The sequence below is a fragment of the Pan troglodytes genome, chromosome 5 (assembly GCF_028858775.2).
Source record: "Pan troglodytes isolate AG18354 chromosome 5, NHGRI_mPanTro3-v2.0_pri, whole genome shotgun sequence".
Lineage (NCBI taxonomy): Eukaryota > Metazoa > Chordata > Mammalia > Primates > Hominidae > Pan > Pan troglodytes.
The window spans coordinates 24,207,538-24,224,556 of NC_072403.2; the positions used below are offsets into that span (position 1 = coordinate 24,207,538).

The 17,019-nt window shown below is 42.7% G+C and overlaps 1 protein-coding gene across 2 annotated transcripts in view; it reads right to left on the bottom strand.

Moving 5' to 3' along the window:
• Positions 1–13,920, bottom strand: part of DEK (DEK proto-oncogene) — a 40,661-nt gene extending 26,741 nt beyond the window's left edge. The window contains exons 1-6 of one of the 2 annotated variants that reach the window (XM_003311032.6): positions 13,470–13,920; positions 12,924–13,074; positions 7,415–7,516; positions 7,065–7,174; positions 5,389–5,483; positions 4,760–4,880 (exon numbers count right to left, since the gene is read on the bottom strand). In XM_003311032.6, coding sequence (XP_003311080.1) covers positions 4,760–4,880; positions 5,389–5,483; positions 7,065–7,174; positions 7,415–7,516; positions 12,924–13,065 — 570 coding nt within the window. In that variant the 5' untranslated portion in view covers positions 13,066–13,074; positions 13,470–13,920. Of the gene's footprint in view, positions 1–4,759; positions 4,881–5,388; positions 5,484–7,064; positions 7,175–7,414; positions 7,517–12,923; positions 13,075–13,178; positions 13,335–13,469 lie in introns of those variants that run through there. The other variant, XM_009450571.5, reaches the window with a different exon arrangement.
• Between the last annotated feature and the right edge of the window lie 3,099 nt (positions 13,921–17,019).

Sequence of the window (17,019 nt, forward strand, 5' to 3'; positions counted from 1 at the left end):
AACTAAGAATATGCTATTATTCTGATAATCAATTAAACCATGTATATTAAAAACAGAGATCACCTGATGAAAATGAGTTGATTATAGTAAACAATAAATTTAATTTTTAAGTGCTTTCTCAAGGAAGTTTTGCTAAATTCTAAAATTAAAAACCATAAAATTACCTAACATCAAGAATGTTAAAATGCACATTACAGAATTAATATTTATTTCTGGGATTGAGCATCTTTTATATTCTTTTATTTCTATCTTTGTTACTTTATTTTCTGCAATAAGCAGAAACATTAAGGTAAAATTCCATAACATAACCTTAAGGTATCCAATTGTGTAAATGTTTGTGATAACTTTAGGCAATATTTTTCTTGCAGAGACTAGAACGACAGGTCCTTTACCTCCCAGGAACCTCCAGTCTAGGGGTCACTGTCACCTACACAAAAATTAAGAAAAAGTGGCTGCTTTGTATAATATGGTACTCTTGAGCTCTCTGCGAAGAAACCACAGGATAACCTAGATTGCTCCAACAACGTACCCTTCTAAAGGCACACTAGGAAACAGCAAAATTAGGTCACTCCAGGAACTTGAAGTTGGTGGATCAAAGACATTTCTCAGAGAAGATTCTCTATAAGAAATCGTGAATGCATACACATATCCTTGCTATGTGAGATACTACCATTAACAACTATTATCAGAACCTTAATCCATGTGGATAAATTCTTTGATAGCACCGTTTGGAGAAAAGGTAACTCTCACTGTCCAAGCTCTTACTACTTGTTACATGATCTCCAGGTCTCAAATGTATTAGAAAAACATAATATCCCTCACAATCTCAGCTCAGAAACCAGACACAGGTAGCAAGGATGTAATCTGTATATCGAATTATTAGTATGAGGACTGAAACAGGTTCTGGATAAATCTATTCAGGAAAGTGAAAAGATGTTAAGTTATTCAAGCAGCCAATAAAAAAAAAAATGCAATTCCCAAAAGTAAACGAGGAGTTTTAAAACCAAAATCCAAAAAGTAGTAATATACAAATGCCTTAGAGTTTTCCTATACTACTCCAAAAATAGTTAAATCTATTAATCAAAATCCAGTGTCAATAGCATTATCTCTTTTTGGAAACAAAATCTGATTAACAAATAAAATAAGGTAAAGTACAATAGAAGGATAGGAAAGCAATCAATGATTAATGTTGTGTTCATTAAACAATTGAGAAATTGTTAAAGAGGAGAAAAAGGAAACTTCTTGTAGCATAGAAAATAGCTCTAGGCCAGACATGGTGGCTCATGCCTGTAATCCCAACACTTTGGGAGGCCAAGGTGAGAGGATCACATGAGCTCAGGAGTTTGTGACCATCTTGGACAATATAGTGAGCCCCTGTCTCTAAGAAAATGTAAAATTTAGCCACACATGGTAGCATACACCTATAGTCCCAGTTACTCGGGTGGCTGAGGTGAGAGGATCACCTGAGCCCAGGAGGTCAAGGTTGCATTGAGCCATGATCGTACCACAACACTCCAGTCTAGGCAACAGAGTAAAACGCTGTCTCCAAAAAAAAAAAAAAAAAAAAAAAGAAGAAGAAAATAGCCTGAGCTCGATACTATCAGATTAAGGAGTAATCATCACAGAATCACATATGAAAAACTGACATAAGAGTTAAGATTCTATATGACAAGAAAAAACAGATTCTCACAGTGTGGTTCAAGGACTTTGGGGCTTCCTGAGACCTTTTTCGGAGTCTCCGAGGTAGAAACTATTTTCATAATAATAGCAACACTATTTATCTGCTCTTTTCACTGTGTTGACATTTGTACTAATTGCAAAAGCAAAGGAAAGCAAAGGTGGGTAAAACTGATGGCACCTTAGTACTAATCAAGGAAGCAACATATATTAGTCATTGTATTCCTCACAACCACACACCAGCAGAAACAAACAAAAAAGGCAAATGGTTTCACTTAATAATGTCCTTGATAAAACAATACTGTGTTAACTCTCAAGTACATGTCTTTCTAATATCTGTGACAAAATGGAAGATATACATAAATACGGCTACAAGTGAAGTTCAATGGTTTTCTGAAGGAAAAGCATTTGTGTATCTGAGTTGTGAGCTAAACACGCTCCAAGCTCCTTTTTCACAGAACCCCACATTTTTTTTTTTTTTTTGAGACAGTCTCGCTCTGTTGCCCAGGCTGGAGTGCAGCAGCACGATCTCGGCTTACTGCAAGCTTCACCTCCCAGAGAACACCACTTTTTAAAAGAACAAATATGGCTAACTCAGACTTAGGTATTTGATAGAGATGTTTTCAAACATGAACAAGGTGAGCTTGTCACTTCAAGGAAAACTGACAGCATTTATCGCCAATGATAAACGTTATGATTTCAAGTGGGAACTAGAATTCTAGAAAATTCACATCTACTACTGTGAACTTGATAGTTCACCAAGGCCTAAGTAATTTTTCTGATGAGATGGTATTTATATTAATGAGCATGATTTAATGACAGTGTTCAATAAAACGTCAACATTTGGAAGACATAATTCAGGGAACCAATATTTACAAGCGGTAAATGCATGTTACAAAACTATACATACAAGACCCAAGTTAATTAACCTGGTTTCAGACCTACATTAAACATTACAACTAATCTTTAGGAAACTACAACTTATGTAGAGTTTTGGTATTGTATGGTATCAAAAAGAGAATATACGCAATTATCTAAAAAGACTTTAAAAATATTCTTTTTATGTGAGGCTTGGTTTTCTTCATATACTTATTATTTTGAGACAGGATCTCATTCTGTCACCTAGGATGGAATGCAGTGGCATGAATATAGCTCAGTGCAGCACTGACCTCCTGAGTTCAGGCTTCCACCTCAGCCTCCCAAGTGGCTGGGATTACAGGAGCGTGCCTCAGCGCCTGGCTAATTTCTTCTTGAGACAGTCTCACTCTGTCACCCAGGCTGGTCTTGAACTCCTGAGCTCAAGTGATCCACCTGCCTCGGCCTCCCAAAGGGCAGGGATTACAGGCATAAGCTACTGCATCAGGCCCTTCATAGATTTTAAACAAAACAATACATTGCAAAAGACTGAATGCGGCCAGGCACGGTAGCTCACGCCTGTAATCCCAGCACTCTGGGAGGCCGAGGCGGTCAGATCACCTGAGGTCAGGAGTTCGAGACCAGCCTGGCCAACATGGCAAAACCCCGTCTCTATTAAAAAGACAAAAATTAGCTAGGTATGGTGGCACACGCCTATAATCCCAGCTACTGTAGAGACTGAGGCAGAAGAATCGCTTGAACCTGGGAGACAGTGGTTGCAGTGAGCAGAGATTGTGCCACTGCACTCTAGCCTGGGCAACAGAGTGAGAATCTGTCTCAAAACAACAGTAACAACAACAACAACACAAAAAGACTGAATGCAGAAGCAAATGGTAATCAAGCTGTTTTCTCTTAAGCCAGACATTAAACAGATGTACAAAAACATAAAATGCCACTCTTTCATTCTTTTGAAAAGTTACTTTTCCTAGAAAATATTATTTTTAACATTTTAAAATAAAAATTTTTCAGTTCTAATGTCAAATACAGTGAAGATCAAAATAACTCATATTAAAAAAAGCTCTTGGGGTCCTCACTAGTTTTTTAAGAGGGCAACAGTACCCTGAAACCAATAAATTGGAAAACCACTGACAAAAAGATAAATATAAAAATATCTGTCATAACAACCTAGTAAATTGCTTCTGAGGAAATAGTGATCACCTTGTCTCACACTAAATCCTTAAAAAGTACAAGTATAGCTATAGTAAAAGTTAGAAAATAAGAAGTATTTTGTCTTTAAATAAGCCAATTTAAAACACCAAAAATCATCATACCCCTTGCGTTTGTAGTTGTATAACAAAAGTTTACACTTTAACTGCTGTTTATCTGTCCTCGTGCAGCTAATGGTAATAAGGACCAAGGGCGGGCCAAAACGAAGTCCTAGAGCTATTTTCTGGTTTTGATTAATGCCATCTCCCATCAGAGATGGCATTCCCCTGAACTCCTAGGCCTGCTAGGTCTCTCACACTTCCTTTCCTGTCAAGATGGGGAAGAATATAAAAACATTTGCTGACAGACCTAAACCACACTAAAAAGGCAAGGTCATGTAACACTTCAACAGACATTTTAAGTCACCTATGTCATTCGTTACCATTAAATAATTAGGGCAAACCTACTAGCTTTTAGGAAGAGTGAGAAAACTGTAAGGCCATTTTACTTCCCTGTCCGGCTCCTGGGCTCTGCTGCGGATTCTGGAAACCCAATATAGGAAACTTGTAAGAGTTAGCTTTTAAATGTCACTTTTTAATACTTTATTCCAGGATCTAGGAAAACATCCAGTTCTAATATACTCCCTATTTTGTCTTCACTTGATTACAGGTTGCACCCCTTCCCTCCAGCCTTGCACCTCATCCTCAGCCCAACCTCTTCCTATTCTTCCAGTGTCTTCTAGATACCTAACCCTGACTACTAGTACTTTCTGTCCCTTCTGACATTAATTCACTATTCTTAAAATTATATCCCTTGTATCTGATTTTCCGAAGCAACATATCCCTATGGCATCTATATTATTTCTATCAGGAAATTATTGCAGATACGTCAACAGAAGGTATATTCTTTGAATGTAGATATGAACGAATACTGACGGCAATGCTGTTATTAATCAATTTTTGTTTCATATAAAGAGGCTATGAATAACTGATTTATGAAAAAAATAAAAATTGATCCTCACTTTGCCAGAAGGCTTTGGATGCATTAAGAAATTCAAGATCCTCTTCACTAGTTCACTATTTACACCTGATCTCTCCAAATCAAGAACCTCACAGATGCTCTTTAACATGGCATTTCTAAATCTGAAACAGAAAATGGAAGAAACCAAGGTGTTAATATAGGAAAGCTTACAAATGTTCTCCACAATATAAAGGGAAAGCCAACCAAATTGGCTCAGTTACATACATTTAAAAAAGTGGCCAATGCTTCTATGAATCTTTTTTCTTTTTTTTTTTTGAGACAGTTTCGCTCTTGTTGCCCAGGCTGGAGTGCAATGGCCCAATCTTGGCTCACCGCAACCTCCGCCTCCCAGGTTCAAGCGATTCTCCTGCCTCAGCCTCCCAAGTAGCTGGGATTACAGGCATGCGCCACCACGGCCGGCTAATTTTGTATCTTTAGTGGAGACGGGGTTTCTCCATGTTGGTCAGGCTGGTCTCAAACTCCTGACCTCAGGTGATACGCCCGCCTCAGCCTCCCAAAGTGCTGGGATTACAGGTGTGAGCCACTGTGCCTGGCCCGAATGTGATTTAACATTAAAAAATAAACTTAAAGCATATTGATCAAAATACAGTATTTATAAAAATAACTTACTTTTTCAACATTTCTTCCTTCTTTTTATATTGGACACTTCCTTTTTCAAATGGAAAGCCACTGAACTGACCCACATTCTTCTTTAATGAGGACACCTGAAAATGTTCCTTATTATTAATGGTATTTATTACCCAGTAATGTACACAAGAATAAATTCAAAGCCAATTCAAAGTCAACATCTTTATTTTCATACCTGTCTGTAAGTTACAATACTGGCTGAACAGTCAACCAATTCAATATGGGTTCAATATTCAACATTTCTTATTCAAAACTGAAAAATGTATTTGTCATTAACATATTAACATTATAAAAATCCTACAAACTTAAGTCTCTGAAAAGAATAATTTGAACAAATTTTCACTGGGGAGTTTTTACCACAACCTAAAGTTACCTGACAGTACCAGGGGATGTGGAAAGTTACTATTTAAAAATATATCCTTTTCATAAGTAATAAAGTTACTAGTAATTCTTCTCTTCCAAATCAAGAAGGACTTTATTCTTTCAAAGTAAAGAATAGCGAGTACCACAAAAAGCTAATACCGTTCACTAGTTATGGGACTTGTGTAAATTAAATTGGTTTAAGGATTAAATGAGATTAACAGACTCACTGAAAATAAATTATGTCATGCATCAGACATTCTATTCTACTTCAGACATTCTAACACCCAACTTTACTTTGCCCACGTACAACCTAAAGCAGTTCCCTCGATTATATAATATACTAAGTCATATGTACAGTATAATAACAATCCTTTAGCAAAGAACTATCATCCAATTTATCAGGTATTTGCTAAAAATGAGATACAATTACACCAAATTCACTTTGTATGAGATTTGTTATGAGATACAAATGATTTTGTCTCTCATTTGTATGAGATACAAATGAGATCATATGTATGATCTCATACAAATCATACATATGATTTGTACGAGATACAAATCATACATATGATTTGTACGAGATACAAATCATACATATGATTTGTACGAGATACAAATCATACCGACATTCACTTATTCTGAATGTCGAGAAAATCCAAAAACATGAATTTCTTTCAATACATTTAAAGGTCACTAAAACCATTACAATTTGGATTTCGTAATTTGAAATTTCAGTTTGGAATAAAAACTACTACAGGAGAAAGAGCCCTAGAGCTGGGCATACTGGCTCACACCTGTAATCCCAACACTTTGGGAGGCCAAGGTGGGAGGACTGCTTGAGCTCAGGAGTTCAAGACCAGCCTGGGCACATGGCAAAACCCTGCCTCTACAAAAAGTAAAACAATTAGCCAGACACGGTATGGTGGCATGCACCTGTGGTCCCAGCTACTTGGGAGGCTTAAGCGGGAGGAACACTTGAGCCCAGGAGGTTGAGGCTGCAGTGAGCCATGTATTGCACACTGTACTTCAGCCTGGGTGACAAAGTGAGACCATGTCTTAAAAGAAAGAAAAAAAAAAGAAAAAGAAAAAGAAAAAAGAAGACAGAGCCCTGGATATTACAATCCAATTGCTAATATCCAGCGGTGTTTCCTGTGATAAATCATTTAATAAGTATATATCTCAGTCTGCTCAGTCATAAAGTGTGGAAATTGAACTAGTGGATCACTAACATTTACAGAAACTGATTCCATTGTGAAGTAATATACAAGTAGGTTTAAAGTGTAAAAAGGTCTTACAGTGCCTGGCCTGTTGTAAAGCAGTTTATGTAGATTTCTAAGTTCATCAGTTTTCTTCTTACTTAGAAAAAAATGTATCCTCTCAATTTCACAAAGTTTCTGCCCCTTTCCTGGGGAAAAAAAAAATCACAATTAAATACCCATGGCTTACTAATACATTTACAAAGTTAATTTAATGCGAATTATTTTCACAGCATAATTTACATGTAACTCTGCTCTTACAGAGCAAATTAAATAAAATTATACCAAAAGTATAAAACACTACCTTGCTGATACTAAGCTACAAACCATCATTTTCACAAATTTAGGCACTTTCACCACAAAATGAAAGAAAGCTAGAATAAACTTACCTTGTGCAATTGTAAATGGCTCTCTCTGTAAGGAAGAGACTTGCATTGTCAACCTCTCTACTTTTTTCTTTTCCCTCTTGCCTTCCACGATGAGACTCTTTTCTAGAAATTAAGTTAGTATTTCTTAATTAACAAAAAGCTTAAACATTGTATTAACTTTATTAGATAAACATGTAGAACAAAGTCCCCAAAACCTAATACTTTATTCTTCTTCTGAGCATGGTTTTGGAAAGCAAATGACATAAAAGAGGAAAACACTTGATTAGTTAATAGAGCACCATGAAAATTTTTTCAGAGTAACATTTTACTCACCTGGCACTCACAGGGACTCAGTTAAAAAAAAATAATCAGAAAGCAAACTAATTTTTATCCAACTAAAATTATTGCCATTACAGTCCAGTCACTTCGTTTGTGAAAAAAATCTAGCTCTGTTTAATCTTTGGATATAATTCTATTTAATAATTGAGATTCAGTTTGCTGTACTTCAGGAATAATCAAATTTAGACTGGGAGATTAAGAACTTCAAAAGATATATAGAGAACAATAACAATTTAGTAAACTGACAAAAGAAACACAAATAAAGACTTCCAGGCAGAACAGCCTGAAGTACGTGGATAGGATAAAACTCTCCAAGTTTACATTTAATGCAATCAACTGGGAGAGCATTACTTTGTAGTTTATGAATAACATTCCTAATGATGACCATAAATCACTCAAAGTTAAATTGTTTAGTCACAAAAATCTACAGTGAGGTGCGGTGGCTCATGCCTGTAATCCCAGCACTTTGGGAGGCTGAGGCGGGCGGATAACGAGGTCAGGAGATCAAGACCATCCCGGCTAACTCAGGCAGGAGATCGAGACCATCCTGGCTAACTCAGTCAGGAGATCAAGACCATCCTGGCTAACGTGGTGAAACCCCATCTCTACTAAAAAATACAAAAAATTAGCCAGGTGTGGTGGCTGGCGCCTGTAGTCCCAGCTACTTGGGAGGCTGAGGCAGGAGAAAGGCGTGAACCCAGGAGGCGGAGCTTGCAGTGAGCCGAGATCGCGCCACTGCACTTCAGCCTGGGCGACACAGCAAGACTCCGTCTCAAAAAAAAAAAAAAAAAAATCTAGAAAACAGGTAGCATATACTTCAAAATTCAAAACATTAAGCTCCATTTATCTAAAATAAAATCATTTTTTGAATGAAATAAAGTCAGATAAAAGAATACTATATATTGCTCGAGGTTCTGCCATTTATTTAATGCCTGTGTTGTGCAGCTGCACTCAATACTAAGAGGGGATAAATGGATGATAAAAACTGCGTATCTTTTGAAAAAGATGCTACTAAAGAAATGAGACATAAATATACGCCAATATAAAAGATAACAAAACATCTTAAGAAAGATACACAAATAAATTGCTGTGCACTGAGGAGGAATTGATTATTTTGGGACTAGAGAAAAAGGAACAAAGCACGTGTGCTGGCTTTTAAAGACAGCTTAGATTTAGTAATGTAAGGATTCGCACAGAAAGAATACTTCAGGAGAAAGGGCTATCAACAGGTATATTCTGGCCATGTTGTACAGAATGAAGACCAAACACACTAAAACAACCCCTACTATCACTCAACTTCAACAACTTAGTGATTTAAACCATTTGCTTGTCTCTGATTACCAACTACAAGCTAATGACTTCCCAGTCAATCTCCAAGCCACAACTTTCATCTGAGATTCATATTAACTAATATTGCCTCAGTATCTGTGAGGGATTGGTTCCAGGACGCCCCTCAGATGCCAAAATCCATGGATGCTCAAGTCCCATATTTTAAAAAAAAATGGTGTAGTAGTTACATATAACCTATGACCATCTTCCCATATACTTTATATCATCTGTAATTACTCATAATGACTAATACAACTTAACTGATATGTAAATAGTTGTTATACTGTATTGTTTAGGAATAAAAAAATCTGTACATGTTCAGTACAGATGCAACCATCCATTTTTACCAATTTGTGGTTGATTGAATCCACAGATGAGGAACCCACAGATATGGAGAGCCAACAGTATATGCCTGTCTGTCATCTGGACAGCTACAATTCATGTCCTACAGGCACCTAAACTCAAAATATTCAAAAGAAAAATCATAATGATCTCCAAACTTGCTCACTTTGTGAATTTTTTTCAAAAAACATTAATACCATCCACCCACCTGCCAAAGACAGAAACTTAAGAGTCATCTTTTACTAGTCATTTCTCTCACTTCCCTTTTCCCCAAAATCACTGCCAATTTTGGCTAATCTGACCCCTTTCTTAGGACAGACTTCAGAGGATATATGAGAAAGCCTGGGTGCCTGGGCAGAAGCCTCCTGCAGGGGTGGAACTCTCACAGAAAACTGCTACTCAGGGCCAGGCGTGGTGGCTCATTCCTGTAATCCAGGCCTTTTGGGAGGCAGAGACGGGCAGGTCACTTGAGCTAAGGAGTCTGAGACCAGCCTGGGCAACATGGTAAAACCCTGCCTCTACAAAAAATACAGAAAGTACCCGGGCATGGTGGCGCATGCCTGTGGTTCCTGAGGTGAGAGGATTGCTTGAGCCTGGGAGGCAGAGTTTGCAGTGAGCTGAGATCATGTTACTGCACTCCAGCCTGGGTGACAAGTGAGACCTTGTCTCCAAAAAAAAAAAAAGAAAGAAAACCTCTACTAGGGCAGTGTGGAGTGGAAAGGGGAAATGGGGGGTGGACCCCTAGATTCACCACCAAGGCTCTATTGGCTAGTGGAGCTGTGGGAAGGGGGCTGCCACCTCCAAACTCCAGCATGGAAGAGCCACAAGCACCTTGCATCCTGAGCTGCCCAAAGCCTTGGGACCCCTCACCCCTTGCACCAGCGTGCCCTGGATGCCAGACATGCAGTAAAAGGAGATAATTTTGGAGCTTTAAGATTTAAAGACTGCCCTGCTAGGATTCAGACTTGTAGGCCGGGCGCAGTGGCTTACGTCTGTAATCCTAAAACTGTGGGAGGCTGAGACGGGCGGATCACCTGAGGTCGGGAGTTTGAGACCAGCCTGACCAACATGGAGAAACCTTGTTTCTATTAAAAATACAAAATCAGCCAGCTGTGGTGGCATATGCCTGTAATCCCAGCTACTCGAGAGGCTGAGGCAGTAGAATCCCTTGAACCAGGAGGCAGAGGTTGCGGTTAGCCGAGGTCAGGCCACTGCACTCCAGCCTGGGCAACGAGAGCGAAACTCCGTTTCAAAAAACAAACAAACAAACAAACAAACACAGAAAAACAAAAACCAAACCAGACTGTGTGGGGCCTATTGCACCTTTCTTTCGGCCTTTCTCCCTTTTGGAATGGGAATTTTACCCAATGTCTGTACCATCATCGTAATTTGGAAGTAAATAACTTGTTTTTGATCTCACAGGCTCATAGGTGGAAGAAACTCATCTTCACATGAAACTTTGGACTTACAGACTTGGGACTTCTGTGTCAATGCTGAAACAAGACCGGACTTTGGGGGACTACTGCGAAGGCACAACTGAATCTTGAAATGTGAGAAACACATGAGAGTTGGGGGACCGGGGGTGCAATGATATGCTTTGGATGTTTGCCCCCTCCAAATTTCGTGTTGAAAAGTGATTTGCAATGTTGGAGGTGAGGCCTGGTAAGGTGATTAAATCATGGGGGCAGATCCCTCATGAATGGCTTAGCATGGTAATCCGTGGTGGTGACTGAGTTCTCTCAAGATTTGTTTAAAAGAGCGTGGCACCTCCCTCTACAACTTGCTCCCACTCCCAAATGAAATGCCTGCTCCCCCTTTGTCTTCTGCCATGATTGGAAGTTTCCTGAGGCTTTCACCAGAAGCAAATACTGGCGCCATGCTTCTTGTACTGTCTGCAGAACCACGAACCAATTAAACCTATTTTCTTTATAAACTACCCTGCCTCAAGTACTTCTTTATAACAACGCAAAAAAAAAAAAAAAAAAAGCCTAATACAGAAAATATTTCACTGTCTGGCTTCCATGATGCCTCAGTTCTAAAGTTAAATATTCAGGGTTAAGTAAAATTAAAACTTTCACAATTCTACTTGTCCCACAAACACCTCAAATTAGTAAAAAGAATAATAAATCACAGCTACAATAAAACTATTAGGGGATAAACTTTCTACAACATCATGTTTTAAAAAATAATTTGTCTAGAACAAAACATGGGATTCTTTCAACTACCAACTCTTCCCCAAGCATTACTGTGTTGGCCACTTACAGTATATTTACATGACTTCTCTAATTTTTTCCTGACATGAAGAAAATTCACCATTTCTTTGGCATCTCAACCCTGCCCCCACCGGAAGACTAAAATACAAACAAAAAATTGGAGAAAAAGTGCAGAGCCTCTTTGGCTAGCAGCGAGATAGTGCAGCCAATTTTGTTGTTGTATTAAAAATAATTTTAAAATAACATATTGTTAAGCAATAGTTTATGTGAAAACTTATATTTAAAAAGCCATGCTTTACTTAAATATGCCCTTCTTAGGGCACATACCACTTTAAACAAACAAAAGGCACACCTTGTAATCTTAACCCAGATTGTGACCACAGGCTGGTTGAGGCTTAAAAAAAAATCCGGGTTTAGGAAGAGCGCTTCAACCTCTTCCCAAGTGTGGCTGAGTCGTAAACATATACGAAATAACCCCAGACTAAGCTAATATCAAAGAATGCTAAGAGATGCGACTCGGATTTTTAAATGTTTGGCAACATGTCAAGAAGCGGGTACACCTGAAACAGACGCTGCATGCATCCTGGATAAACTGCCGCAGCACACTCCTCTATTCAGTCAAGTTTCCGTTTCACACCTCCAGTCAAATCAGGGCTCATATCGCCCTCCCTTAAAACAGACACAGGTTCGAAACCGAGACAGTGCTGGGCTCACATTTAACTTTCTTTCAGAGTTCACTTTCTTCATTTTTAACTACTTTCTCAAGTAGCAACAGCTTTCACCGCTGTTTGCCAGGGAGGGAAACTTTTTGGTAAATGTAAAAATATTCGAAAGTATTCAAATACTTCCGGGTCTAGCCTTATAACTTCAGTCTTAATGGGCTGCACCAAGACCTTACAATTACTTCAAAAGGCAAAAGATGTGTAATGAAAAGGACAAAATTAGAACATCCACTTAGCAACTTCAAAGGTGCACACACACAGGTGAAAAAAAAATCAAATCCAAGACCTACAAACTTCCCGTCAAATGATGAAATGTTAACGAACGTTTAGAGCGGACGAGAAGTCAGCTGCACTCCAATACATCTCTACCACGCTAACAAATACTTTAAAAACCGGAATACACAAAGTCAATTCTACGCCATCGCTCAAAACAAAAGCAGATAAATTGTGCACACATTCTCGCTGAAAATCACTCCGACTTCACGCCTCTAAACACCAAAAGAGCAAGAAAACTGTTTCCTGGGTGAAAAATACAAAAAAACTTCGGTCTGAAAAATTCATCAGTTGGGATGCGACTCCCCCCACCTTTTTCCTCCTCCTCCTCCTCGTCGTCCTCGTCCTCTTCCTCCTCGCTCTCCTCTCTGGGACCGGGCATGTCGGGTTCTTTCTCGGACGCGGGCTGGGTGGGGGTTCCCTCCCCCTCCGCAGCAGGGGCCGAGGCGGACATGCTGTGAACCTGCAAGCGGGAAGAAAGCCGGACGTCTCGGTCCTCCTACTCCCGCAGGCAGGACCGGGCGGCCACCCTGAATGATGATGCTACCCTTCCCGCGGGACACCTGCCCTGAAAGTTGCCTCCTCCCATAGCCGGGACCGCAGCGCTCAGTCCCCAGGGGCGGCTTCCCTCCCGCTCCGCCGCCGCCGTCCAGGGATTCCCGAGGCGGGAAACCGCGCCCGCTGCCCCCGCGCGCGCGCGCCCGCCCGGCCTGCGCTGTTCCCGGCCCGGCCCGGCCCGAGCTGCCGGCCCTCCACGTCCCCTCCCCCGCCCCAGGCCGCCGTCCAAATGGCCGCGTCCCTCCCCCGTCGGCCGCGGCAGGGGCGACCGGGCCTCCGGCGTCCCGAAGCAGCCCTTACCGCGGATTTCGGCCGCCGCGGGCCTGGCACGCGAGGGCACGAGGAGGTTCTGGGAGGCGGCGGCGGCCGACGCCGAGGAGAAGGCGCGCGGGCCGCTGTCTGGCGTGACGCTCGCGCCGCGCGCTCGGCTCCCCAGAATCAACAAGATTTTCAAAATGGCGGTTCGGGAAGGAGAGCGGGAATGCGGCGACCAATCAGGGCCGCGAGCTGGGAGTTGGCGGGCGCGGGGCGGGGGAGGCGGGGCGGCCGGGTGCCTCCGCGGGAAGCCCGGGCGGGCGGGACCGCGAGGGGTCGCCTCGGCCGCGGGCGGAGGGATGCGCGCGCGGTGCTCTCCCCGGCTGCGCCTGGAGTGCGGTCGGCGCTCGGGCCCCGGAGTGCGGGCGGGCTGTGTCCCGCGGGGCGGGCGGGAGCGGGAGGGAGCGGGAGGCGAGGCGGCCTGGCAGCGCGGAACGGAAGGACGCTAGGGGGCCTGCGTGTTTATTGTTTCCACGGTCGCTTCCTGGAAAAGATGATGAGCAGTCCCGGGCCGCGGAGGGGCGCGGCGGTAAAGAAGTTTAGAGATCTCCGAAGTCGCTATCGACAGTGTTTCTCTGAGGTGGAGGAGAATTAATCAGCGGTCTCATCAATGCTCCAGAAATCATGCTGGGTGATAGATAACTCCCAAATCTGCTGTATTTCTGAGGACCGCATCGCTTGTAAGGTGCACCGAAAGGAAAAAGATCCTACCTGCCACGTTAAAGGTTCACATAGCCAGCCACATAGATTTACACCCCTGTAAATATAAGGGGAGAGGCTCCCTCCCACCCCATTCCTTCCCCTCTCCTCTCTCACACACACTCTCTGTTTTATAATAGAGGAAATATGTTATTTGGCCGGGTCCAGACCCTTCTCCCAGAGTTCTAGGTCATCTATGCAGATGCTTTTTACACATTCAACACTGCAGACACTCAAAGCAGTATCTTCCCTGCTCAATGCTGCCTTCTTTTGTATGTGATTTCCTTTATTTTCTCCCAACTCTTCAACCACTAGCTCACCTGAAGGATCCTTGTACTCAGTGGACTTAATAGAAATGTGATCAGTGAAATTTGCTTGGACTCTGGGTTGCAGGACAAAAATTAGACATTTCCTTTGAATCTTCCCTTTTCCTTTTGTTCCCCTTCCAAAACATACATGAATAGTGTCATTTCTACCCTCAAACAGTATGCCATTTTCCACACTATTGATCCCACTCAAATCCTATCCACACTCCACAGCTCGTCTCTCCTTCTTGCTGCCTGCAACGTGGTTGGGAGTGGGGGGTTGTGTTTCACCCCTATTTGTGTTACAGCTCTTTCAATCCTACCATTTGGCAGGTCCTGAGTTCTGGTCCTGTGTCCAGGAAGAATGAGGCACGCAAACAACTGGAGGGTGAGCAAGGTGGACAGGAGCTTCACTGAGGGACAGAACAGCTCTCCCGAGACCTGAAGTGGGTTGCTCCTTTCTGCAGGGGGGTTGTCCCGACTAGCGTCCTGCCCTCAGTGGAGAGGAGACCCATAGTGGGCAGCTCCTTTCTGCAGGCAGGTGGTCCTGACGAGTTGAGGAGACCAAAGTGGGTAGCTCCTTCCTGCAGCTGGTAGGCCTGAGCACTGGCTGAGTCTGGGGTTTTTATGGGCTCAGAAGGGAGGAAGTGTGTGCTGATTGGCCCATGGGTGGGCCCAGAAAAAGCACCACTAGTTTTCGCTCTGGGCTGCAGACTCTACCTGGAACTGGCCACCAGGCCCCCCAGGCTTCAGGCCATCCCTGGCTTGAAGGTGGGCAGGGACCTACCCCTTTCCCCCCAGGAACGTGTCTGCCTCCCACCATCAACATGTCATCCATGGCGCCCAGGCTGTTTGTGCTGAGGGGTACCTGCAGGCCCACGTGGAGCCACCCTCAGCCTCACCAGCCTCTTTCTCGCACTTGTTGGTGCCCAAAGTCCAGAGAGGGCCAAGGCGGCAGGTGGCTGGTGTGTCAGTGCTGCCCTGAACACATGCACACCCAGCTGGGTTGCAGCAGCGCCCATGCCTGGCCACAACTTTGCTCCGCCTTGGAGCGGGCCCTGGGAGTGGGTAGAGAGAGGGTAGAGGCCTGGGAACAGGCACATTCTATTTTTTTTTTTTTTTTTTTTTTTGAGACAGGGTCTCACTCTGTCACCCAAGCTGGAGTGCAGTGGCGTGCTCTTGGCTCACTGCAACCTCAGGAGCAGGCACTTTCAAGCCTGCAGGGGCAGGGGGTTTCCTGGGCCCCCAAGAGTGCAGGGATGGCTGGGTGCAGAGCTGCGGCTGGACGGCTGCAGCTGTGCCCAGGAACATGGGTCTCCCGCCTTGCTGACGTGGAAGGGGACGGGGCTCTTGCGTGTTCCTGGTGCCCGCTGTCTCTGAGGAGTGGGCAGCTCTGGCCGCGCCTTCCATACTGCAGCTGGCATCCCCTCAGCAGCTGCTCCAGACAGGCTGTCACTGCCATCAAGACAACGAGCAGGTGAATATACTATGACAATTAGTGATAGCAGTAAAGCAAGTTAAAGAAGATAGGAAGTACCAGTAGGGTGGATGGGATTTTGTTTTATATATTCAACAATGAAGCAACGACTTATTAATAAGATGACATTTGAAGAGATCCTAAGAAAATGGGAGATCTGAAGACCCACTAGGTTATTCCAAAGAATGCTCTAAAGTTTTGGATGTGGGGCACGAGAGTCAGGTAGAAATCAGTGATGACCTTGGGGTTTTTGGTTCAACAACTGTGAGAACAGGAGTAGCTATTCGTTGAGATGAGAAAGACTTCGGGGGTGGGGGTGGGCAGGATGGTTTTAGAGGGGAAAGTGCAGGAGGTGGGAATGAGTTGTTTTGTTTTAGACATGTTAGTTTTGACAATTCAAAATGGAGATTCAGGAGTGGCAGTTGGATTTGAGAGTCTGGCATTCAGCAGAAGAAACTCTAGCTCAAGAAATAAATATAGCAGTTGTCAACATGTAGATGGTATTTAAAGCCCTGAAACTGAATGAAATCACTAACAGTGAACATAGGTAGGGATAAGGGGATATTCAAAATTGTACCTTGGAGCTCTCCAGTGTTGAGAGGTTCAAGAGTGAGAGGGGAACCAGCAAAGGAGAAGAGAAGAGCAACTGTAGCCAGTGAAGTGGGAAGAGACTTACATGAAAATTGTGTCCGAGAAGCCAAGTGACAAAGGAGTGTTTTTGAAGGAGGGTGATCCACTGAGTCACATGCTGATAAAAGGTCAGGTAAGATGAGAACTGATAATTGATCACTGGATATACCAATGTTGTGTTATCAGTGACATGGACTATTCTGTGGGGTGGTGAGTCTAAATGTTCCAGGAGTGGGAATACAGAGAGACAGGTAGGCAAGGAATGGATTCAGACACTCTTTCCAGGAATGTTGCTGTACAGGAAAACAAAGAAGGAGCAGTAGTTCAAAGGGAGTTCGGTTTTGAAGAAAAGAGACCCATGTTTGTATGATGATGAGAATGAATCAGTGGAGAGGGGAACATTGATGATACAAGAGAAGGAGGA